The following is an 18,884-nucleotide window of genomic DNA, read 5'->3' as shown; positions in this document are numbered from 1 at the left end:
ATATGATTTTGTTTATATATATATATTAAAACAGGTTTAAAAAAGGAATGATTAAAACAAACTTCAGGAGGCTATGTGGTCCAAATTTCTAAACAGTCAGCTGCAGGCCCCCTAATGTCTGCATTTAGGCATACTGTTGAACCTGCATAATAACTTCCCTAAAATGGACAAAAATAGTAAAATGTTGAGGCTAAGGAGTCTGGTTTTGTTATAGATCAAATGTATAAGCTACTCCTGGGTAGCTTACAATGCAAAGGGGGTTACAATTAGTTGAGTCCCTTGTAACAGTATATACTCAAAAGAAATGTATATACATAGAACCATATGACTAAATCCCACAAATGTAATGTTGACAAAAGAATCCAGCAACAAAAGAGTACCATTTGCATGGTTGTGTTTATGTAAAATTCAAAACAGACAAAACTAATGTTTATTGTTGGAAGTCACTGAACTGTAAAGTTAAGATTTTCATTTTTCTGTATTTATGTTACTTGTGTAATGTGTTTTTAAAAAAGGAGGGTGGAGGGCTGGGTGATATTATGGTTGGTGATATTATGCCACTCATTGAGGAATCTGACTGATCTTCCAATTCTTTGCACATGACTTCTAGAACACACACACACAAAAAAACAAAAAGGTAAAGACTAGGGGAACAGAAGTTGAAGGAAAAGTTTTCAACTGATACTGGGCAAAGTGGATAGAGGGAGGAAAGTACAACAAAATGTGTTTCTTTGGTTGAGTACTCTTTCTGTCTTGGTTCTCTATTAAAATTGAAATAATGTTGAAAGTAGTAATAAATCATGATGTTACAAACACTAAATTTATTTATCACTTCCAAAGAAGAGATTATGGTGCTTTTACTTTGGCTGTGCCAATTCTCAGCTTCCTTAAGAATGGAACCCATTCTCCTAGGGCAGACAGCTAGAAAGAGAACTCATCTTAGCTGTTCTTTTCCAAAGGTATCTTCCAAACCCTCCTCCAACATTGACTCAGGCATCTACGTTGAAGTGAATGACTTGACCACCAAGGTACCTTCTAAAGTGCAGATACATGGTATTACTAAGGAGCTACACTGCCCACTGTGTAATGAATGGTTCCGGGATCCACTGATGCTAACCTGTGGTCACAACTTCTGCCAGGCCTGTATTCAAAACTTTTGGGAGCAGAATGCAGATAAAACATTCTGTCCTAAATGTAAGCTGACATGCCAAGATAGCGATTGTACATTCAATCCTGTCCTGGAGAGGCTGGTAGAGAAGATTAAGGAGCTCCCCCTACTCAAGAGCCATCCACAGTGCTCAGAACATGGAGAGAACCTGAAACTGTTCAGTAAATCAGAAGGGAAGCTGATCTGCTTTCAATGCAAAGATGCGCGGTTGTCTGTGGAGCAGTCTAAGGAGTTCCTGAAGATCTCTGATGCTGTCCAATTCTTCACGGTGGGTGAGCCCTGAGCCTTGAACAGAACCTTAGGAAAGCTGGGGAAAAAAATCTTTTGTAGGGCTTTTTCTTTCTTCCAACCCCACCCCTTTATTTAGATGATTATTAGAAGGCTCAGAATACTCAGAATATGCAATATACCTTGCAATGTTCTTTCTCTAGAAGTGCTGATATAGAAAAGTAGTGGAGAGCTGTGACTTACACCTTGAATCAATCAAATATTTACCTAAACCCTGCCATGACAGTGCTCTACTAGACACTGTATAGAATATGAATGAATAAAATATTGCTCTTTTATAAAGTCTTGAAATTTCAGTCAATAAGGATGAAACAACAAAAGTGATATAAGATAGTTTACTATTTAGAGCTAAATCTTGCCACACTAGTAATTCATAAATGTTTAGAATTTCAGAAAAGATTTAAAAAAACTAAAATATTTGAGGATGTATGGTAAAACTAAATTTGAACTGGGAGATCCTTGGATTTGGGTGGACAGAAGGAAGAAATGTGTCTAAGTGAGAATTATGTAAGTAAAGGTATAGTGAGAACAGTGCAATTAGAGTAGAAAATGTATAGAGCTCTGTTACCTTCCTCAAACCCCTATAATTAACTAAGAAGGTTAAGAAAACTAAGTTTTTCTGCTGCTAGTAATTTGCTTCTTGGAAGAGACAGGAACTATGACACAGGGCAAAGGAAAGACTTCTGTGGCAAGAGCTGGCTTATTTTTTTCTGACATGCTGAGGCTTTGGGGGATATGTCCCTTATGGCCCGTCATCTCCCAAGTCAGTGTGGGTTAATTCTACGTGGTATTATTTCCAGGAGAAGTTAATTGTCTATAAGGGTCAACTAGAGACAATTCTGAAGGAACTTCAGACTCTGAAGAAAAGGCAGAAAGATGCTATTGCTGCTTACAAGGTGAGGAGCAGAGTAGGGGGTTCTGAGATAGAGCTAGAATATATCCTCCTTATGACTATAGTTATTTGGGTAGAAAGGTGCCTATACATATATTATCAATACATTAAATGACACCTGGGCTATAGAATTAAAAAATGGACACAGTAGGGTGGAAAGGAATATAGCAGTGGAGGAGATTCCTAATAGTTGATCAACAGAGGGAGCAGATTGGCCTTTCCCCTAATATGCTGATCTTGTTGATGGTTCAGTTGCTGGGTGATTGGTGTGGGGTTGTCATTTGTCTGGTCTTTTCTCTTATTTATGACAAAATAAGAAATTTATGCATGCAAATCCACTAAAAATAGTTATGTCCAAAGAAACACTTTTCTTTTCTTTGGGTTTATAACCAATCTTTCCCTGAAATAAGCTCTCTAAGATTGCTGGCTTTTACCATCTGATTTGATCTTTCCTAACTTCCCCTAAATGAAATAATGCTGTTGCCTATACTTTTAACTTGACAGGAGTTCTAGGACAATATTAATGGTTAGAGACTTGACAGATCAGTCCCTGGGTTGGGGGGTTAAATTGGGAATTCCACTTTTTCATTAATTATTCTATGGAGGCAAGTGTTCTCTAGCATTTGGCATCTGGAAGAAGTAATATGTATAGTGAAAGAAAGAAATAGATGAAAATAATGATGTCTCCAAAGAATCTGGTTCCTGTTTTAAGAGTTCCTAGTGCAGCTATTACAGTTAACATTCATACATTCAAAAAATATTTATTGAGCAGGTCAGGCTTTGTACTAGATACTATATTCCACTAGGCTGGATGACAGATGCTAATTAAATAATCCCACCAATAATAAAGTAACAACTATGATAATTACTATAAATGAAAACATAGGGTACTATGAGATCTTATAAATGAAGAACCTATCTAGGCTGAGGGAGGTCTATTCTCTGAAGAAGTCACCTATTAATAATTGAGAATTGAAAGATAAGTAACTTTGTTAAATGAACTGGGTGAGGGGAATCTGAAGTGTTCTGAAGAATGTTTTATGAAGCAAAGAGCATGTGGAAAAGTCCTAAGAGAGGAAGGCAGTTGTCATGTTCAAGAGAAAGCCAATAAAACTGGATCCTGGTAAGCAAGATGAGATTGAAGAGGCAAATGTGGGCCCAAACATGTGGGCCCTTGTAGATGATGTTAGAAATTTTGAATTTCATCCTGAGAATAATGAGAAGTCATTAAAAGGTTTAAACAAGACATGGTTTTATCTCATTTTGAAAATTTCAGTCTGGTGGCTATGTGGAGAATGAACTGGAGAGACAATGACAAGGATAATGATTAGAAGGCTACTGCAGTGATCCCAGAGAATGATGATGTTGGCTTGGTCTAGAGAGGCAGTGGGGATGGAAAGAAATAAGCAGCTTCAGTATATGCTTTGAAGATGAAAATAAACTAGACGGGATGATTCATTAGATGTTAGGGGTAAGTATAGATGCTTAATAGACAGTTGGATATAGGAATCTGGAGCTTAGAAGTTGGACTAGGCTAGAAATAAGAAATCAGCATTTAGATGGGATTTAACACTGTGGGAAGAAAAAATATTACCTAGAAAGGGAGTATAGAATGAGAAGGGAAAAGAGCCCCAGACAGAATATCAAGTAATTAGAACCAACAAATAAGTCTGAGAAATAGTAGTGAAATAGGTAAAAGGAAAACTGAAAAAGTGTGAACCGGAGGAAAGAGTGAGTTCAGACTATTTTAAGAGTGCAATTATAATAATGGGCCATAGTATCCCAAGCTGGATAGCAGGGGACATAAAGACAGAAGTTGAAGGAATAAAAGTGAAGAGGTCAATATACAGGTTTCAATGAGACCCAACAGTGCAATAGGGGTATCTGAGTAAGTGAGTATAAAAAGTTAATTCTGGAATGATAAAATTGCTGGGGATGAGAAAGTACCCAGTGTAACTAAGAGAATGAATAGATGAAAGTGGAAATCACTAAAAATGAGAATAAGGAACAGAGAAACCAGGTTATTAGATGGCTTACTCATGAGGATGTTGAGGTCACCTAAGAAAAGAGCTGCAAGAGTACCGATTTCAGTGCTTTAAACACTTCCTTTCTCTTCTTTTATGTTGTCCTGGCAACAGGAGTGACATCCCCCACCCCAGTTCTGATGTTCTGATTTCTTGATAAGGACATTTCTTCCTGCCCCCTTATGGTCCCAGCCTAACAGAGTTGCTTGGTAGATATCGGCTTATACTTCTGGATAGGAAGGTATTATCATTCAGTCTAGAATGTTTGATTAACCCCACAGTCTTATTTAATATGGCATTTGTTACCACCTCAATACTACAATAGAGACCTGGAGATCACTTTTGACTATTTCATCCTGAACCATTAAACTAGTTGAGAAAGATGGAGTAAGTCTCCCCCTCTGCCACAAAAGGGCCTTTTCCAGTATGGTTGAATGTTGATACGCAGCAGTCATTCTCATGAATTTTCCTGTTATTTCCCAATTTGTGTGAGTATTGGTGGTGTGGGGCCTCATCCCCAAGTATTTGCCTCAGTAATTACCATGGTGATAATTATGGAGGTTTCCAGGAAAAGAAGCTACATCTGCAGCAACACATCTCCTTGGAGTTTCTAAAGCTGCATCAGTTTCTACAATGCAAAGAAAATGACATTTTAACTGAGCTCCGAGAAGAGGGAAAGGCCTTGAATGAGGAGATGGACCTGAATCTGAACAAGCTTCAGAACCGGTGTTTCCTAGTGAAGGATATGTTGGTGAGCATCCAGGCACGGATGGAAGAGCAGGACTCCTTTTACTTTCTCAAAGTAAGACTCCGTATCAACATGACTGTGAGTACACTGCTAGGGGAAAGAGGGTCAGAAAGGCTGTAAAAGAAGCTTTTCCCCACAAGGAAGGGGGAAAAACTTGCTGTAGTGCTTTTAAGATTCTCTGGGAGAAAAGCAGGAGGCTACTTTTGCCTTACACTCAATAGGAAGCTTTACTTTCCCCCTCCTAGAAAAGAAGATAATAAAATGCCATTAATAACAGCATGTATTAATATTTTAATATTTTCCCATAAAGAACCTTGAAGCTTTGTTTCTCAAAAATAAGAATGGTGCAGCCTAAGCTGTATCTTTGGCTCTCAGCAATCTTAAATTGACCTGTTTGAAAAGTTTTTTCCCAATCTTTGGTAACTGAAGTTTCACTTCTAAAGCAGTATTGGTTACCACCTCAGCACTCAGCAGCTTAATTAGAGTAAAGGAAAGGTGGCGTTGGGGTGGAAATACCTATTGTGTTTTTCTCCTGAGACTATGTGGCAGTATAAGTAAGTACAGCTTAACCTTAACTTCTCTCTTGTTCCATGTAAAAGGGAGCTAGAAAATCAGAGCAAGATAAGGCAGTTTATCTTGAATTAGGTGAAGGATGCAGATCAGAGAAGACATATGGAGGAGGAGAGGTGGCAAAGGAAAGGGGACCATCTGTGCTGGATTCCAGCATTGACAGTCAAATTCTGGTGCTGGCCAGTATCTCCGCAATTGATGAATAGGCATCTAACTTTTCTATCTCTCCTTTCCTCTTCTAGGACATCAAATTTCTCACGGATAGGTAAGTGTTTCCATATAGTATTAGTACACTACCTTCAGTCCCTGGAGGATGTCTAAGAATAAATGACTTATGTCCCTTTCAGCTTGGAGCAAGATACAAGGGAACTGAAACACAGAGAGCTTATCTCCAGAAAACTGAACCTGGGCCTGTACAAAGGTCCCATCCAGTACATGATGTGGAGGGAAATGGAGTCCATTCTCTCTCCAGGTATCAGTGGGAAGTAGCTACTGGTTCCTGGGGCTCTTAATGTATGTTTCATCTGTGGGACCTCTTCTGTGGCCCTAATTAGTATGCAGTGGTAGTCAACCTGGTCCCTACCGCCCACTAGTGGGTGGTAGCGGAGCAACCAAAGTATAAATAAAAAGATAGATTTAACTATAGTAAGTTGTTTTATAAAGATTTATTCTGCCACACTTAGTGAAAATCTGACATAAAGTTCTTGGTAAGTAATTATTATTATATGCTTTAACTTGCTGTAACTCTGCTTTATAAATTTTATAAAGTAAAGTTACTTCCCTACTTTATGAATCACCATTACTGTGGAACTGGTGGGCGGTTAGAAAACTTTACTACTAACAGAGATACAACAGTAGGCGGTAGGTATAAAAATGGTGACTACCTCTGCTTTAGAGTATAAGATGGGGGAAAGGTAGAGCAAAAGAAGGCTAGTTGGTATGACTGAATTTCTGCTGGTACCATGACCTAATAATTTGTGCCTTTTCACTGGTAAATAGGGTCTACTGTCAGAATTACCTCAGCCAGTGGTGGGATTCAAATAATTTAACAATTGGATCTCTGCCCTAATGAATGTTTTTAAGTATAAAAAAAGAGATACTGAAAGGTATTTTATTATTTCATGCACATAATACTTAAGTAAGAACAATAAAAGAGGTACACAAAGCTAGATTGTTATAAGTTTTAAAATAGTAATGAAAAAAATATTAAATAATACCTGACAAAAACAATAAAACTGTTATTTAAAATATTTCCATATTGCTTCTTTTTTTTTAGCTAGAGAGACAGGGACAGAGAGAGGGACAGATAGGGACAGGCAGGAAGTTTTCTCCATGGTAATGTTACCCTAATCCTCCCTTTTCCATATTGTTCTCTTTGGAAGGAAGTCACCATGCACAGCCCACACTTAAGGAGTAAGGAGTTATGTATCTTCTCCTTGAGGGTGGATATCTACATAAATTATTTGGAATTCTTTTGCATGGGAGATTTGTTTCTTCTGACTAGTAATTTTTAATAAATATGTCAAACATGATCAATTTTACATTGTTGTTTGCTGGATTTTGCTGTAACCTTTAAACTCTGTTGGATTTAATTTTGGCATGTAGTTATTTGAAATAACTTTGTTCCTTTTGGCTACTTTTTGCTTTGTTGAGGCTTTAAGTTTTGTTAAAGTAGTTCAACAGTAGCCTTTAAACTAGGGCTAATTTAGCCCATTTTCTAAGGTAATAACCTTTGAGTATCCTGTCTGATGTTCCATATATTATGACATTTTTCCATTCTGGCTGGCAAGAGTGAAAATTATTCCTAGTCTGTGTGAGCTCTAGAAATTGTCCAGCGTACTGTATTCTAGAGATTCTTTCACTTGCTCTAAGTGTCACTGAAGATCAGCACCCAGCCACAGCCTTTGCAAATGTTCAAAAGTCTGTGTGCAGCTCCCTCCTCTGTGTTGCTCGACTGTGCACAGTCTGGCTGTCTTGGGATAACATTGTGTTTTTCTTCCTGTACTCTTTGCCTTGTAAAATCAAACTTTACTTCTAGCAATCACAGAAACCACAAATTGATTTTTTTGGGGGGTATAATTATACATCTAAGAAAATCAAATGGGACTGCCTGGCCGGTGGTGGTACAGTGGATAGAGTGTTGACCTGGAATGCTGAGGTTGCCAGTCTGAAACCCTGGGCTTGCCAGGTCAAGGCACATAGGACAAGCAACAAGCAGCAACAACTAAAGTGAAGCAACTATGAGTTTATATGCTCTCTTCCCCAAAAATCAGTAAATAAGACCTTAAAAAATAAGAAAATCAGATGGAATTTATTGCAAATATGGCTATTTTACTAATAATGGAACTGTTACCAAACCTTGATAAAATATACTTCATACTTCTTACTTTTAGGTCTTTGCTTATTCTTCAGAAAGTTCATATTTTCACTTTCCCTGCCTTATAACAGAGGCTGTTGTTTTAGGAAAAGGGCTGGTATTTTTTTCTATAAATGGTCAGGTAGTAAATATTTTGGGCTATGTGGGCTGTATGGTTTTTGTTGAAACTACTTAATTCTGCCATGGAGGTAAATAAGCAACCACAGATAATATGCAAATAAATGGCCATTGATGTGTTCCAATAAAACTTTATTTATAAACAAGCAGCAGGCCAGGTCTGGCCTGCTGGTTGTAGTTTTACCAATTCCAACTTAAAATATTTTCATGTATTTCCTTTAGTTTTGTGTATCAGTAAAATATCATCAATGTTTACTCATTCATCCAACACACTCTTATGGTGGACCTAACATGCTAAGCACTAAATTGAGTTCTAAGCACATAGAAATAAAAGACATAGTTTATGCTCCCAAGAGACTAGAAGATGAACTTAGAATTTGCAGTAGCCATGTAGGTGAAAAATTATTAAGACCTAAGCCAAGGCATGGGAGGGACTGGAGAATAAAGAATAGATTCCATAGAAGAATTCCAGGAGCTGAAATGTACTGGACAGTAATTAGTGGTAAGGAATAAAGAAAGGTGATGTCAAGTATGGAAATATAGGAGATGCAGATTTTGGAGGGGGTTGATGAGTTCAATTGTGGCCATGCTGTGTGGAAGAACCTATAGGATAACTAAGTGATATATTCAAATAGGTATTATTTCAGCTGAAGCTTATGAGAGAAATCAGGGCTGGAATAATCAGTATAAATCAGGTAGCTGAAGCTATCAATGTAAACGAGATTTCCTAAGGAAAGTGAGAACATACAGTCAAGGAGGGAGCACCTTATAGTGAATATCAATAAATAAAGGGCAATGAAGTTCCCAGAAGAGATTGAGGAATTCTGGCAAGAGAAGTAGGAGAAAAACCAAGAAATGAAATTGACATGGAATCTAAGAAAAGAGACCTTAAGGAGAAAGGAGTGGTCATTCACATCAAATGTGAAGATTAATTTAGAAAACAATTGGAAAAAATATATGCATATATATTTTAAACAACAACTGGTGCCTGACCAGGTGGTGGTGCAGTGGATAGAGTGTCGGACTGGGATGTGGAGGACCCAGATTCGAGACCCCGAGGTCGCCGGCTTGAGCGCGGGCTCATCTGGTTTGAGCAAGGCTCACCAGCTTGAGCCCAAGGTCGCTGGCTTGAGCAAGCGGTCACTTGCTCTGCTGTAGCCCCCTGGTCATGGCACATATGAGAAATCAATAAATGAACAACTAAGGAGCTTCAATGAAGAATTGATGTTTCTCATCTCTCTCCCTTCCTATCTGTCTGTCCTCTCTGACTCTCTCTGTCTCTGCCCCCCAAAAAACAAACAACCCCCCCCAAAAAAAAACAACAACTGGTGACTTTGATAAAGGCAATTTCAAATAAGTGGAATGGGTAGAAGTTATATTGTGAAGGGTTCAGGAGAGATTTGGAATGTGGCAGTAGTGAGGTAAATAGGTCAGTCATTTATGAAGTTTCACTATGTAGGAAAGACGTGAGTGTGGGAACAGAGTAAAAAGAGGACTTCTAAAAATGTACTGAAGCTCTTTCCAGCTGGTGCTAAGCCATGGACATCTCTTGGGACAACTGGCACAAGCGCTGCAAAACTGGGGGCAAGAGAAAGCCCCACCACAAGAAGCAAAAATATGAGCTGGAACCCCATACAGCCAACACTAAGATTGTCCCCCACTGCACACACACAGTCTACATGTGGGAAGCCACAAGAAGTACCCAGCCTTGAAGCTGGATGTGGACAGCTTCTCCTGGGGCTCCAAGTGTTATATACACAAAACCATGATTATTGATGTGGTCTGCAGTGCATCCAATGATAAACTGGTTCGCACCTAGACCTAAGTAAAGAACTGCATCACGCACATTGACAGCACACTGTATGGATAGTGGCATGAATCCCACTAGGCACTGCCCCTGGACCATAGGGAAGGGGCCAAGCTGATTGCTGAGGAGGAAGAGATTTTTAAACAAAATACAATTAGAGAAATTCAGAAGAACTATGACTTAAGGAAAAAGAATGCCCAAATCAGCTGTCTTCTAGGGCAAGCTTCTTGCATGCATGGCTCCAAGACCAGGCCAGCGTGGTGGAGCAGACAGCTATGTGCTAAAGAGCAAGGAGCTGGGTTCTGTCTAAGGAAAACCAAGGCCCCTAAATACAAATAAATCCCCCTCCTTCCTATCTTAGCTCATGTAATAAAAGTGTTTATTCTTAAAAAAACAAACAAAGCCTGACCAGTGGTGGCACAGTGGATAAAGTGTAGACCTGGAATACTGAGGTTGCTGATTCAAAACCCTGGTCTTACCTGGTCAAGGTGCATATTGAAGCAACTACTTACTACAAATTGATGCTTCCTACTTCTTCCCCTCTTTCTCTCTCTTGCTTTCTCTTTCTTTCTCTAAAAGTCAATTTAAAAAGCCTCAAACAAATAAGCAAACGTCACCATACTAAAGGGAAGCAGGCAGTAGAAAGGCAAAAATCAACGCTATAAGAAGGGATAACTGGTGAAAGTAGGAAAGAGTGAGATCTAAAGAGAGAGCGAGTACTCTTTTCCTAAAATCCTTACTTTCTTGTTTCTGCACCTTTTTATCAGACTGTTCCCTCTGTCTGGAATGCCTGACAAGATCCATTTCATGTACCATTCATTAAGTCATACAGTCATTCAGTCAATCACTTTTTCAACAAGTATGGCCATCCAGTTTTTAAATATCTACCATGTAGGATACAGTAGTGACGAAGACATATGTAACCCGTGCCCTCAGAGAGTGTAGTCTAGAACAGTGCTTCTCAAATGTTGGTCTTAGGACCCTGTAGACTCTAAAACTTATTGAGGATCCCACAGTGCTTTTAATTATGTGGGGTATAGCTGTCAATATTTATTGCATTAGAAATTAAAACTAGGCCCTGAGTGGTTTGCTCAGTGGTAGAGTGTTGACCTGGCATGTGGAAGTCCTGGGTTTGATTCTCAGTCAGGCCACACAGGAGAAGTGACCATCTGCTTCTCCATCCCTCCCCCTTCTTCCCCTTCTTTCTCTCTCTCTCTCTTCCTCTCCCACAGCCATGGCTCAATTGATTTGAGCGCTTTGGTCCTGGACACTGAGGATGGCTTGGTGGAGCCTCTGCCTCAGGTGCTAAAAAGAGCTTGGTTGCAAGCATGGCCCTAGATGGGCAGAGCATCGGCCCCAGACGGGTTGCCAGGTGGATCCCGGTTTGGGTGCATGCGGAAATTTGCCTCACTATCTCTCCTCCTCTCACTTAAATTAAAAAAAAAAGAAATTAAAACTAGAAAAATTAAAAATATTTAGTCATTTAAAAATAACAATGAACCTATTATATGTGAACATAAATAAGGTATAACTATTAAAAGAGACATACATATGGGAGGAAGGGAGATAGTGAGGCATATTCTCGCATGGATCCTGACCTGAATCTGCCCAGCAACTCATCTGGGGCTGATGCTTGGACTAACCAAGGTATTTTTAGTGCCTGAGGCTGGTGTTCTTGTACCAACTGAGCAAACCTCAGTGTCCAGGGCTGAGGCTTGAACCAATCAAACTGGCTTTGGGAGGGAAAGAGGGAGAGAACAAAAAAAGGGAGGGGGACAGAAACAGATGGTCACTTCTCCTGTGTGCCCTGCCTGGGAATCAAACTTGGGACGTCCATATGTTGGGCAGACAGACACTCTACCCACTGAGCCATCAGACAGGGCCATGACACATGCACACACACACATATTTTTTTTTGTGACAGAGACAGAGAGACAGAAAGAGGGTCAGACAGGGACAGACAGACAGAAAGGGAGAGAGATGAGAAGCATCAATTCTTCGTTGCAGCTCCCTAGTTGTTCATTGATTGCTTTTGCATATGTGCCTTGATTGGGGGGCTACAGCAGAGCAAGTGACCCCTTGCTCAAGCCAGCGACCTTGGGTTTAAGCTGGTGAGCTATGCTCAAACCAGATGAGCCCATGCTCAAGCTGGTAACCTCGGGGTTTCAAATCTGGGTTGTTTGCATCCCAGTCTGATGCTCTAGCCACTGCGCCACCGCCTGGTCAGGAGAGACTTAATTTTTTAAAACAAAAAATTAATGAGTGTCATTGTTTTATAATGTTGCTAATCTTTTCATGGTGTGATGTACTAAAGGATAGCAGGATTCAAAATAATATTAATAATAATAATAATAATAAAGAGTGTGAGGGGCGGCCTGAGCTGTGGTGGTGCAGTGGATAGATCCTGGACCTGGAATGTTGAGGTTGACAGTTTGAAACCCTGGGCTTGCTTGGTCAAGGCACATACAACAAGCAGTCAATAAACAATTAAAATGAAGCAACTGTGAGTTGAACCTCTTGCCCCACCTCCCTCTGTAAAATCAATCAATAAAAAGAAATCTTAAAAAAAGAGGGGGGGGTAAGTGGTAGAATAGTGGCTTGAGGAGGGAGGTGAAGGTTTGAAATTACTGTTGCAAGGAACTGGAGATTATCTGATTCAGGAAATATAGGAATTCTGGGCAGTTTCTGATGGTCAAGTATAAGTGGAAATAATGAATCTGTTGTGATATCTCTATGTATAATTTTGTGATCTTCCTCCCGCAGTGGTCAGCAATGGTGATGTGAGTTTGAATAGCTGTGTAGATCCAGAGTTGGAGAGTTGCATGACAGGTGCTGCTGCAAAGAAAGGAAAAAATGTTGAGGTTATTGATAACAAACCTGCCAGTGCTAAGCTGTTTAGGAAAGGATTTTAAGCCAGAAAGTAGATAGCTTAGGAAAATAAGGAGAAATCAGGGACTAGATTAATGATGTCAAGCAATGGTTGTAGGAGGAAATGAGAGTGAAAACGCTCAAAAAAATAAGACAACAGGAGTTTAATGTGAGTTTAAGATTTTAAGAATGAATAGTTAGTTCCCAATGACTGCAAGGTCCAGCATATGGTCATTGACAAGGACAGCTGAAATGAGTCAAAGTGAAATCAAAGACCTGCAAAAGTGGAAGAGACACTATATATCCAAAGATAGTGAAATCATTTGGGATGATGGTTTGGAGTTGGGGTAGAGGAGTTATCCCAAAGTGCAGCGAGTATAACAGGAAGTTTGTACATGATAGCATCAAACAGAGATAGAGGGTAATATGAAATTGGATGGCAAGAGTGTCAAATAAAAAGTGATATTTTACATAAGGATGAGAAGTAGAGCAGTGGTCTGAAAGTGGCAGTGGTGGCTATTGGATTTCTGGCATCTGAATTTAGAAAATAAATAGTCTCTTTTTTAAAAAACTGATTGATTGATTTTTAAAGACAGAGGGGGAAAGAGAGAGAGAAACATCAATTTGTTGTTCCATGTATTTATGCATTTATTGGTTGATTTACTTTTTAAGTGAGAGGAAAGGAGATATACAGACTCCCACATGCACCCTGACCAGGATCCACTTGGCAACCCTGTCTGGGACTGATGCTTGAATCAACCAAGCTATCCTCAGTGCTTGAGGCCAACACTTGGTCCAGTCAAGCTATCTTCAGTGCCTGCGGTGGACACTTGAACCATTTGAGCCTCTGGCTGTGAGAGAATAAGAGAGGGGGGGGGAAGAAAAGCAAATGGTCACTTCTCACATGTGCCCTGACCAGGGATTGAACCTGGGACATCTGCATGCTGGGTTGATGCTCTATCCACTGAGCAAATTGGCCAGGGCCATTGGTTGTTTTATATGTGCCCTGACTGGGGATCAAACCGGTAACCTTGGTGTATCAGGATGACATTCTAACTAACTGAGCTACTCAGGCAGAGCTAATAGTCTTTTGAACTTTTTTGGAAGCTGTGTTTTTTGAGGAAGAACCAGCCAGGTTTCTGTTAGAGTAAGGAGATGATGAGAGAATTCAGTAAACTGAGGATGCAGGAAAGTTAATTTCAAAGGGCAAAATGGAAAGTGTTGGGAGGGAGAGGTGGGAAGACTAGTGAAGGCAGAGGAAGTAAAGAACACAGTCAGGGGACAAGAACATGTTAGAGGATAAATCACTCGTGGGATCTACATTATGGGTGTTGGCCAAGGATAACAGGAATATGAGGCATGGTGGACTTAGTTGGTGCCAAGGTTTCAACTGGAACTTTGATTGAAGTTTACTTATTTATTTAACAAGTAGTTACTTGAACACCTAAGAACAGTTCCAAATTTTGAAGACATGTGAGGAAACAAAACAGATGAGGTCCTTGCCCTTCCAGAGATTACATTCTAGTGGAGGAGACAGACAATGAACAAATAAATAATTTCACATAGTGATAACCACTGTGAAGAAAATAAAGCAAGGTATACTCAATAACTAATTATTCATAAGGAAGTATAAAGCAGAATAATAGTCCAAAAGTGATGGTTGGGTGAACGTGCTATTTTAGATAGCATGGCCAGAGAAAACCTCTCTGCGGAGGTAATCTCCTCTCCCTACATTTTATTGTAGAAACTTACAAACATACATAAAAGTTAAAAAAAAATTTACAGTGACTACCCCTATACCTACCTAGATTCTGTCATGAACATTTTACTGAATGTGCATGAACAAAGGCCCAAATACTGTAAAGGAGTGAATCATATGGGAAAAGAGTGTTTGGGGACAAGGAAAGAAAGTGTAAAGGTTCTAGACTGTGAATGAGCTTGACATACTCATGAAACAGCCAAAAGGCAAAGGTGATTGGAGCAAAGAAAATGAGGGCAATGTGGTAGCTGATGAGATCAGAGAGTTGGTTAAATCATGTTGGTTTTCTTTGCTCTGTAAGGAGTCTGGATTTTATCTTGGGTGATGAAAAGCATAAGAGTGTGGGCAGAATAGGATGCAGATGGGCAAGAGTGAAAACAGAACAGTTAAAAAGTTATTGCAGTAATTCTAGGCCAGTGGTATTTGTGGAAGTTATCTGTCTATATATTCTGAATAGGCTCAGAATATATTTTAAAGGTGGAGTGGACAGAACTTACTGTTGAATTGAATATGGCATGAGAAGAAAAGAGAGGACACAATGCTAGCTCCTAGGAAATCTTCAGAGCCAGTGCAGACTGAGCTAGCGGCGGTGTCAGAGGCTTAGTGATGAGAGCAGACTGGAGCTCCAAGTAGATTGGTAAGAAGCCTTTACACCTCCAGAGAAATCCTAGTCCTCACGTTGGAAAGAGTAACAACCCAGGGTGGATGGGGTTATGTGAAGGAGAGAAGATTCAGCCTGTGTGGAAAAATTCAGGATTCTTCAAAGTCTCTTGTTGGAAAAAGAAATCCTTGGGATAATGGAAAAGACTCAGGCTTTTCTGGGAAGAGAAGGTTGGACTGAACTGATCTCACTTCCAAGGATAAATAAATTCATTAACAACAAATGTATGTGTATATACGTCTGTGTCTATGTTGTGAATATACATAGTTTTCGTTTCCTTTATCAAATTTTGTGTCAACGTTCATCTCACACCTAGAATTTGTCATCTTTTTGCTGTTATGCTTCCAACCTCTATTTAGAAATTCTTTCTTATGATTGAATTTATTGGAGAGGCAATAATTAATACAATTATATAGGTTTCAGGTGTGTAATTCTATAATACATCTGCAGATTGTATTGTGTGTTCTCCACCCCAAACCAAGCCTGATTCCATCACCATTTATCCCCTTTTACCCTCTCCTACCTCCCCACCCCCCCTTCCTCTTGTAATCACTGCACTGTTGTCTCTAAGTTTTTTCTTTTTTTTTAATTTTAATGTATTATGTTTACAGATTCTAGTGTTGCCCCAAATGCATCTTCCTTCCCCCTTATTCCCCTCAATATCTCCCTTGACCCCTCCCCATAGCGCCCTCCCCCCTTCCCTTCAGATTTATCCCATCCTATCATCCCCTTTCCCTCTGTCCTAGAAATTTTTTTATATTGCTACTCATTGATTTATCTAAACCAATGCTTGTTAAAATTACCTGTAATGAACTTATACAACATTATTTGTCAATTATAAATCAATAAAACCAGTAAAATGAAGGAGCAGTTTTTAAATTTCAACCTAGCATGGACTGATATGTTTGTAGAATACAATATAAATTAATTACTTGAAAAAGTGAAATTAAAATAACAAAGGTGCCCTGGCCGGCTGGCTCAGTGGTAGAGCGTTGGCCTGGCTTGCGGAAGTCCCGGGTTCGATACCCGGCCAGGGCACACAGGAGAGGCGCCCATCTGCTTCTCCACCCCTCCCCCTCTCCTTCCTCTCTGTCTCTCTCTTCCCCTCCCGCAGCCAAGGCTCCATTGGAGCAAAGGATGGCCCTGGCGCTGGGGATGGCTTCTTGGCCTCTGCCCCAGGCGCTAGAGTGGCTCTGGTTGCAACAGAGTGACGCCCCAGATGGGCAGAGCATCGCCCCATGGTGGGCGTGCCGGGTGGATCCCCGTCGGGCGCATGCGGGAGTTTGTCTGACTGCCTCCCCGTTTCCAGCTTCAGAAAAATACAAAAAATAAAAATAAATAAATAAATAAATAAATAAAATAAAATAACAAAGGTTATGCCTGATCAGTGTTAGCACAGTTGATAGAGTGTCAACCTAAGATGCTGAGGTCTCAGGTTTGAAACACCAAGGTCGTCAGCTTGAGTGTAGGCTCACCAGCCTGAGTGCAGGGTCTCTGGTTTGAGCGTGGGATCACTTCATGGTCACTGGCTTGAGCCCAAAGGTCACTGGCTTGAGCCCAAGGTTACTGGCTTGAACAAGGGATCACTAGCTCACTAGCTCAGTGTGAGCCCCACAATCAAGGGACACATAAGAAGCAATCAATGAACAACTAAAGTTACACAAGTAGGAGTTGATGCTTCTCATCTTTCTCTCTCCCTGACTCTCGTCTCTCTCTCTCTCGCCTCCCACCAAAAAAGGTTACAAAGTGTAAAAGTGCAAAGCCAGTTTTTTAATTATTAGATTCAACTGACATAAAATTATTGTCAGGTTGCTATGAACGTTTCTAAGAGCTTACTCTTGATTTCTGTATTACCTTGTCCCAGACTGGTAACCACACAGTTGTGGACCACATTCTGATTGGCATAAACCATTCTAGATCTCAAAAGTCTCATCATCTATTATACCAAACATAAACTTCTCACCATTGTTCTCTAAACTCTGTATCAGCCTCAGTCTTGACTGCCTCTAACAGGCAAGCCCTTGCGTTCTCTCCCACAGAAGTTACTGTTTTTAACCCATTCCCTTTTTTGTCTCTGTTTACCCAAAGCATCCTGAATAGATGTTATATCACAACTGAAATAGTTACTGTCCTTAGAAAGCTTTCCTAGTGCAAATTTACCTAATCATTACCTCTTCAGCATTTGTATTTTCTTATGTTTACTAGTATAGATTTATATTATTTGCATTGTTTTCTTTATTAGAGAATAAATTGCTTCAGAGCAGTCTGATTTTTACAACAAACATAAAAGTGTCTAGAGTATCACCACATAGATACCAAACCAATAAAGAGCATATAAATAATTACGTGTCTAAGAGTATAGGTGCATGAAGAGAAAAATTACTGGTGTTTATGTAAATATTGCCTTTTACTATGGGAATTTGCATTCATCCCTTTTCTCTCATGTCCTGATTTTTCTTATTTTCTTACTAGGCTTATCTCCATTAACTCTGGACCCTAAAACAGCACATCCAAATTTGGTGCTCTCCAAAAACCAAACCAGTGTGTGGCATGGTGATATTAAGCAGGTAATGCCCGACAATCCAGAGAGATTTGACTCAAGTGTGGCTGTGCTGAGCTCAGAAGGCTTCACATCTGGAAAATGGTACTGGGAAATAGAAGTAGCAAAGAAGACAAAGTGGACAGTTGGAGTTGTCAGAGAATCTGTCATTCGGAAAGGGAGCTGTCCTCTAACTCCTGAGCAAGGATTCTGGGTTTTGATACTACGGAATCAAAATGATTTAAAGGTTCTGGATTTGCCTTCTTGCAGTCTGAAACTGACTAACACCCTCAACAAGGTGGGCATATTCCTTGATTATGAAGAAGGGCAGGTATCCTTCTACAATGCTAAAACCATGACCCACATTTACACCTTCAGTAGCACTTTCACGGAGAAACTTTATGCCTACTTCTGCCCTTGCCTTAATGATGGTGGAGAGAATAAAGAACCACTGCATATCTTACATCCACAGTAATCAGCCATACTGTTGTGTATTCAGAGCATTATTAAAGAGGCACTGAAATCGTATACCAGTCTTACTGCTTTTTCTTCCCAATTTAAAAATGAATAATGACAAGAGGATCCACAAATTGAATTTCATTCTCAGTGTCCTAAGTAGATTTCACTGGAACCTTTCAAGATGTCGTTTTAATTCACTGGGGACTTTTAAGACACAGGAGCCTCTCCAATGAGCGTTCATCATGCTATTGTTACTGAGGCAAACTGCAACTTGAGTTTGTGATGCTTGAGAATCCTTTTTAAAAATGCCCAGAAACTATATACAGTGGTACATTGAGATACAAATTTAATTTGTTCTGTAATGAGCTTGTAAATCAGTCAACTTCTATATCAAACTGCAGATACTGGACCCATATGCCAACACGCCAACTAGAGGCAGCTTCCCAAAGCATGACTTATATCTCAGAATTTCACGCGGATCTCGAACAAAAATATGGACCATGTTGCAGCTCATATCTTAAAAAAAAATCATATGTTGGTCTGTTCGTATCTCAAGGTACCACTGTATTATGCTGTCATTAGTATCTAGCATAATGACTCGCATTAC

General features: G+C 39.8%; 1 protein-coding gene and 1 pseudogene across 1 annotated transcript; both read left to right on the top strand.

Moving 5' to 3' along the window:
• Window positions 1-893: 893 nt before the first annotated feature.
• Window positions 894-18,293, top strand: TRIM69 (tripartite motif containing 69). The gene is given in 5 exon segments (XM_066343627.1): window positions 894-1,436; window positions 2,257-2,352; window positions 4,941-5,174; window positions 6,003-6,162; window positions 17,752-18,293. Coding segments are annotated over 5 exon segments (1,575 nt in total).
• LOC136376737 (small ribosomal subunit protein eS8 pseudogene) lies at window positions 9,723-10,330 on the top strand (annotated as a pseudogene).
• Window positions 18,294-18,884: the final 591 nt, after the last annotated feature.

Source organism: Saccopteryx leptura, chromosome 6 (genome assembly GCF_036850995.1).
Source record: "Saccopteryx leptura isolate mSacLep1 chromosome 6, mSacLep1_pri_phased_curated, whole genome shotgun sequence".
Lineage (NCBI taxonomy): Eukaryota > Metazoa > Chordata > Mammalia > Chiroptera > Emballonuridae > Saccopteryx > Saccopteryx leptura.
This window is presented reverse-complemented; position numbering and strand designations above follow the sequence as displayed.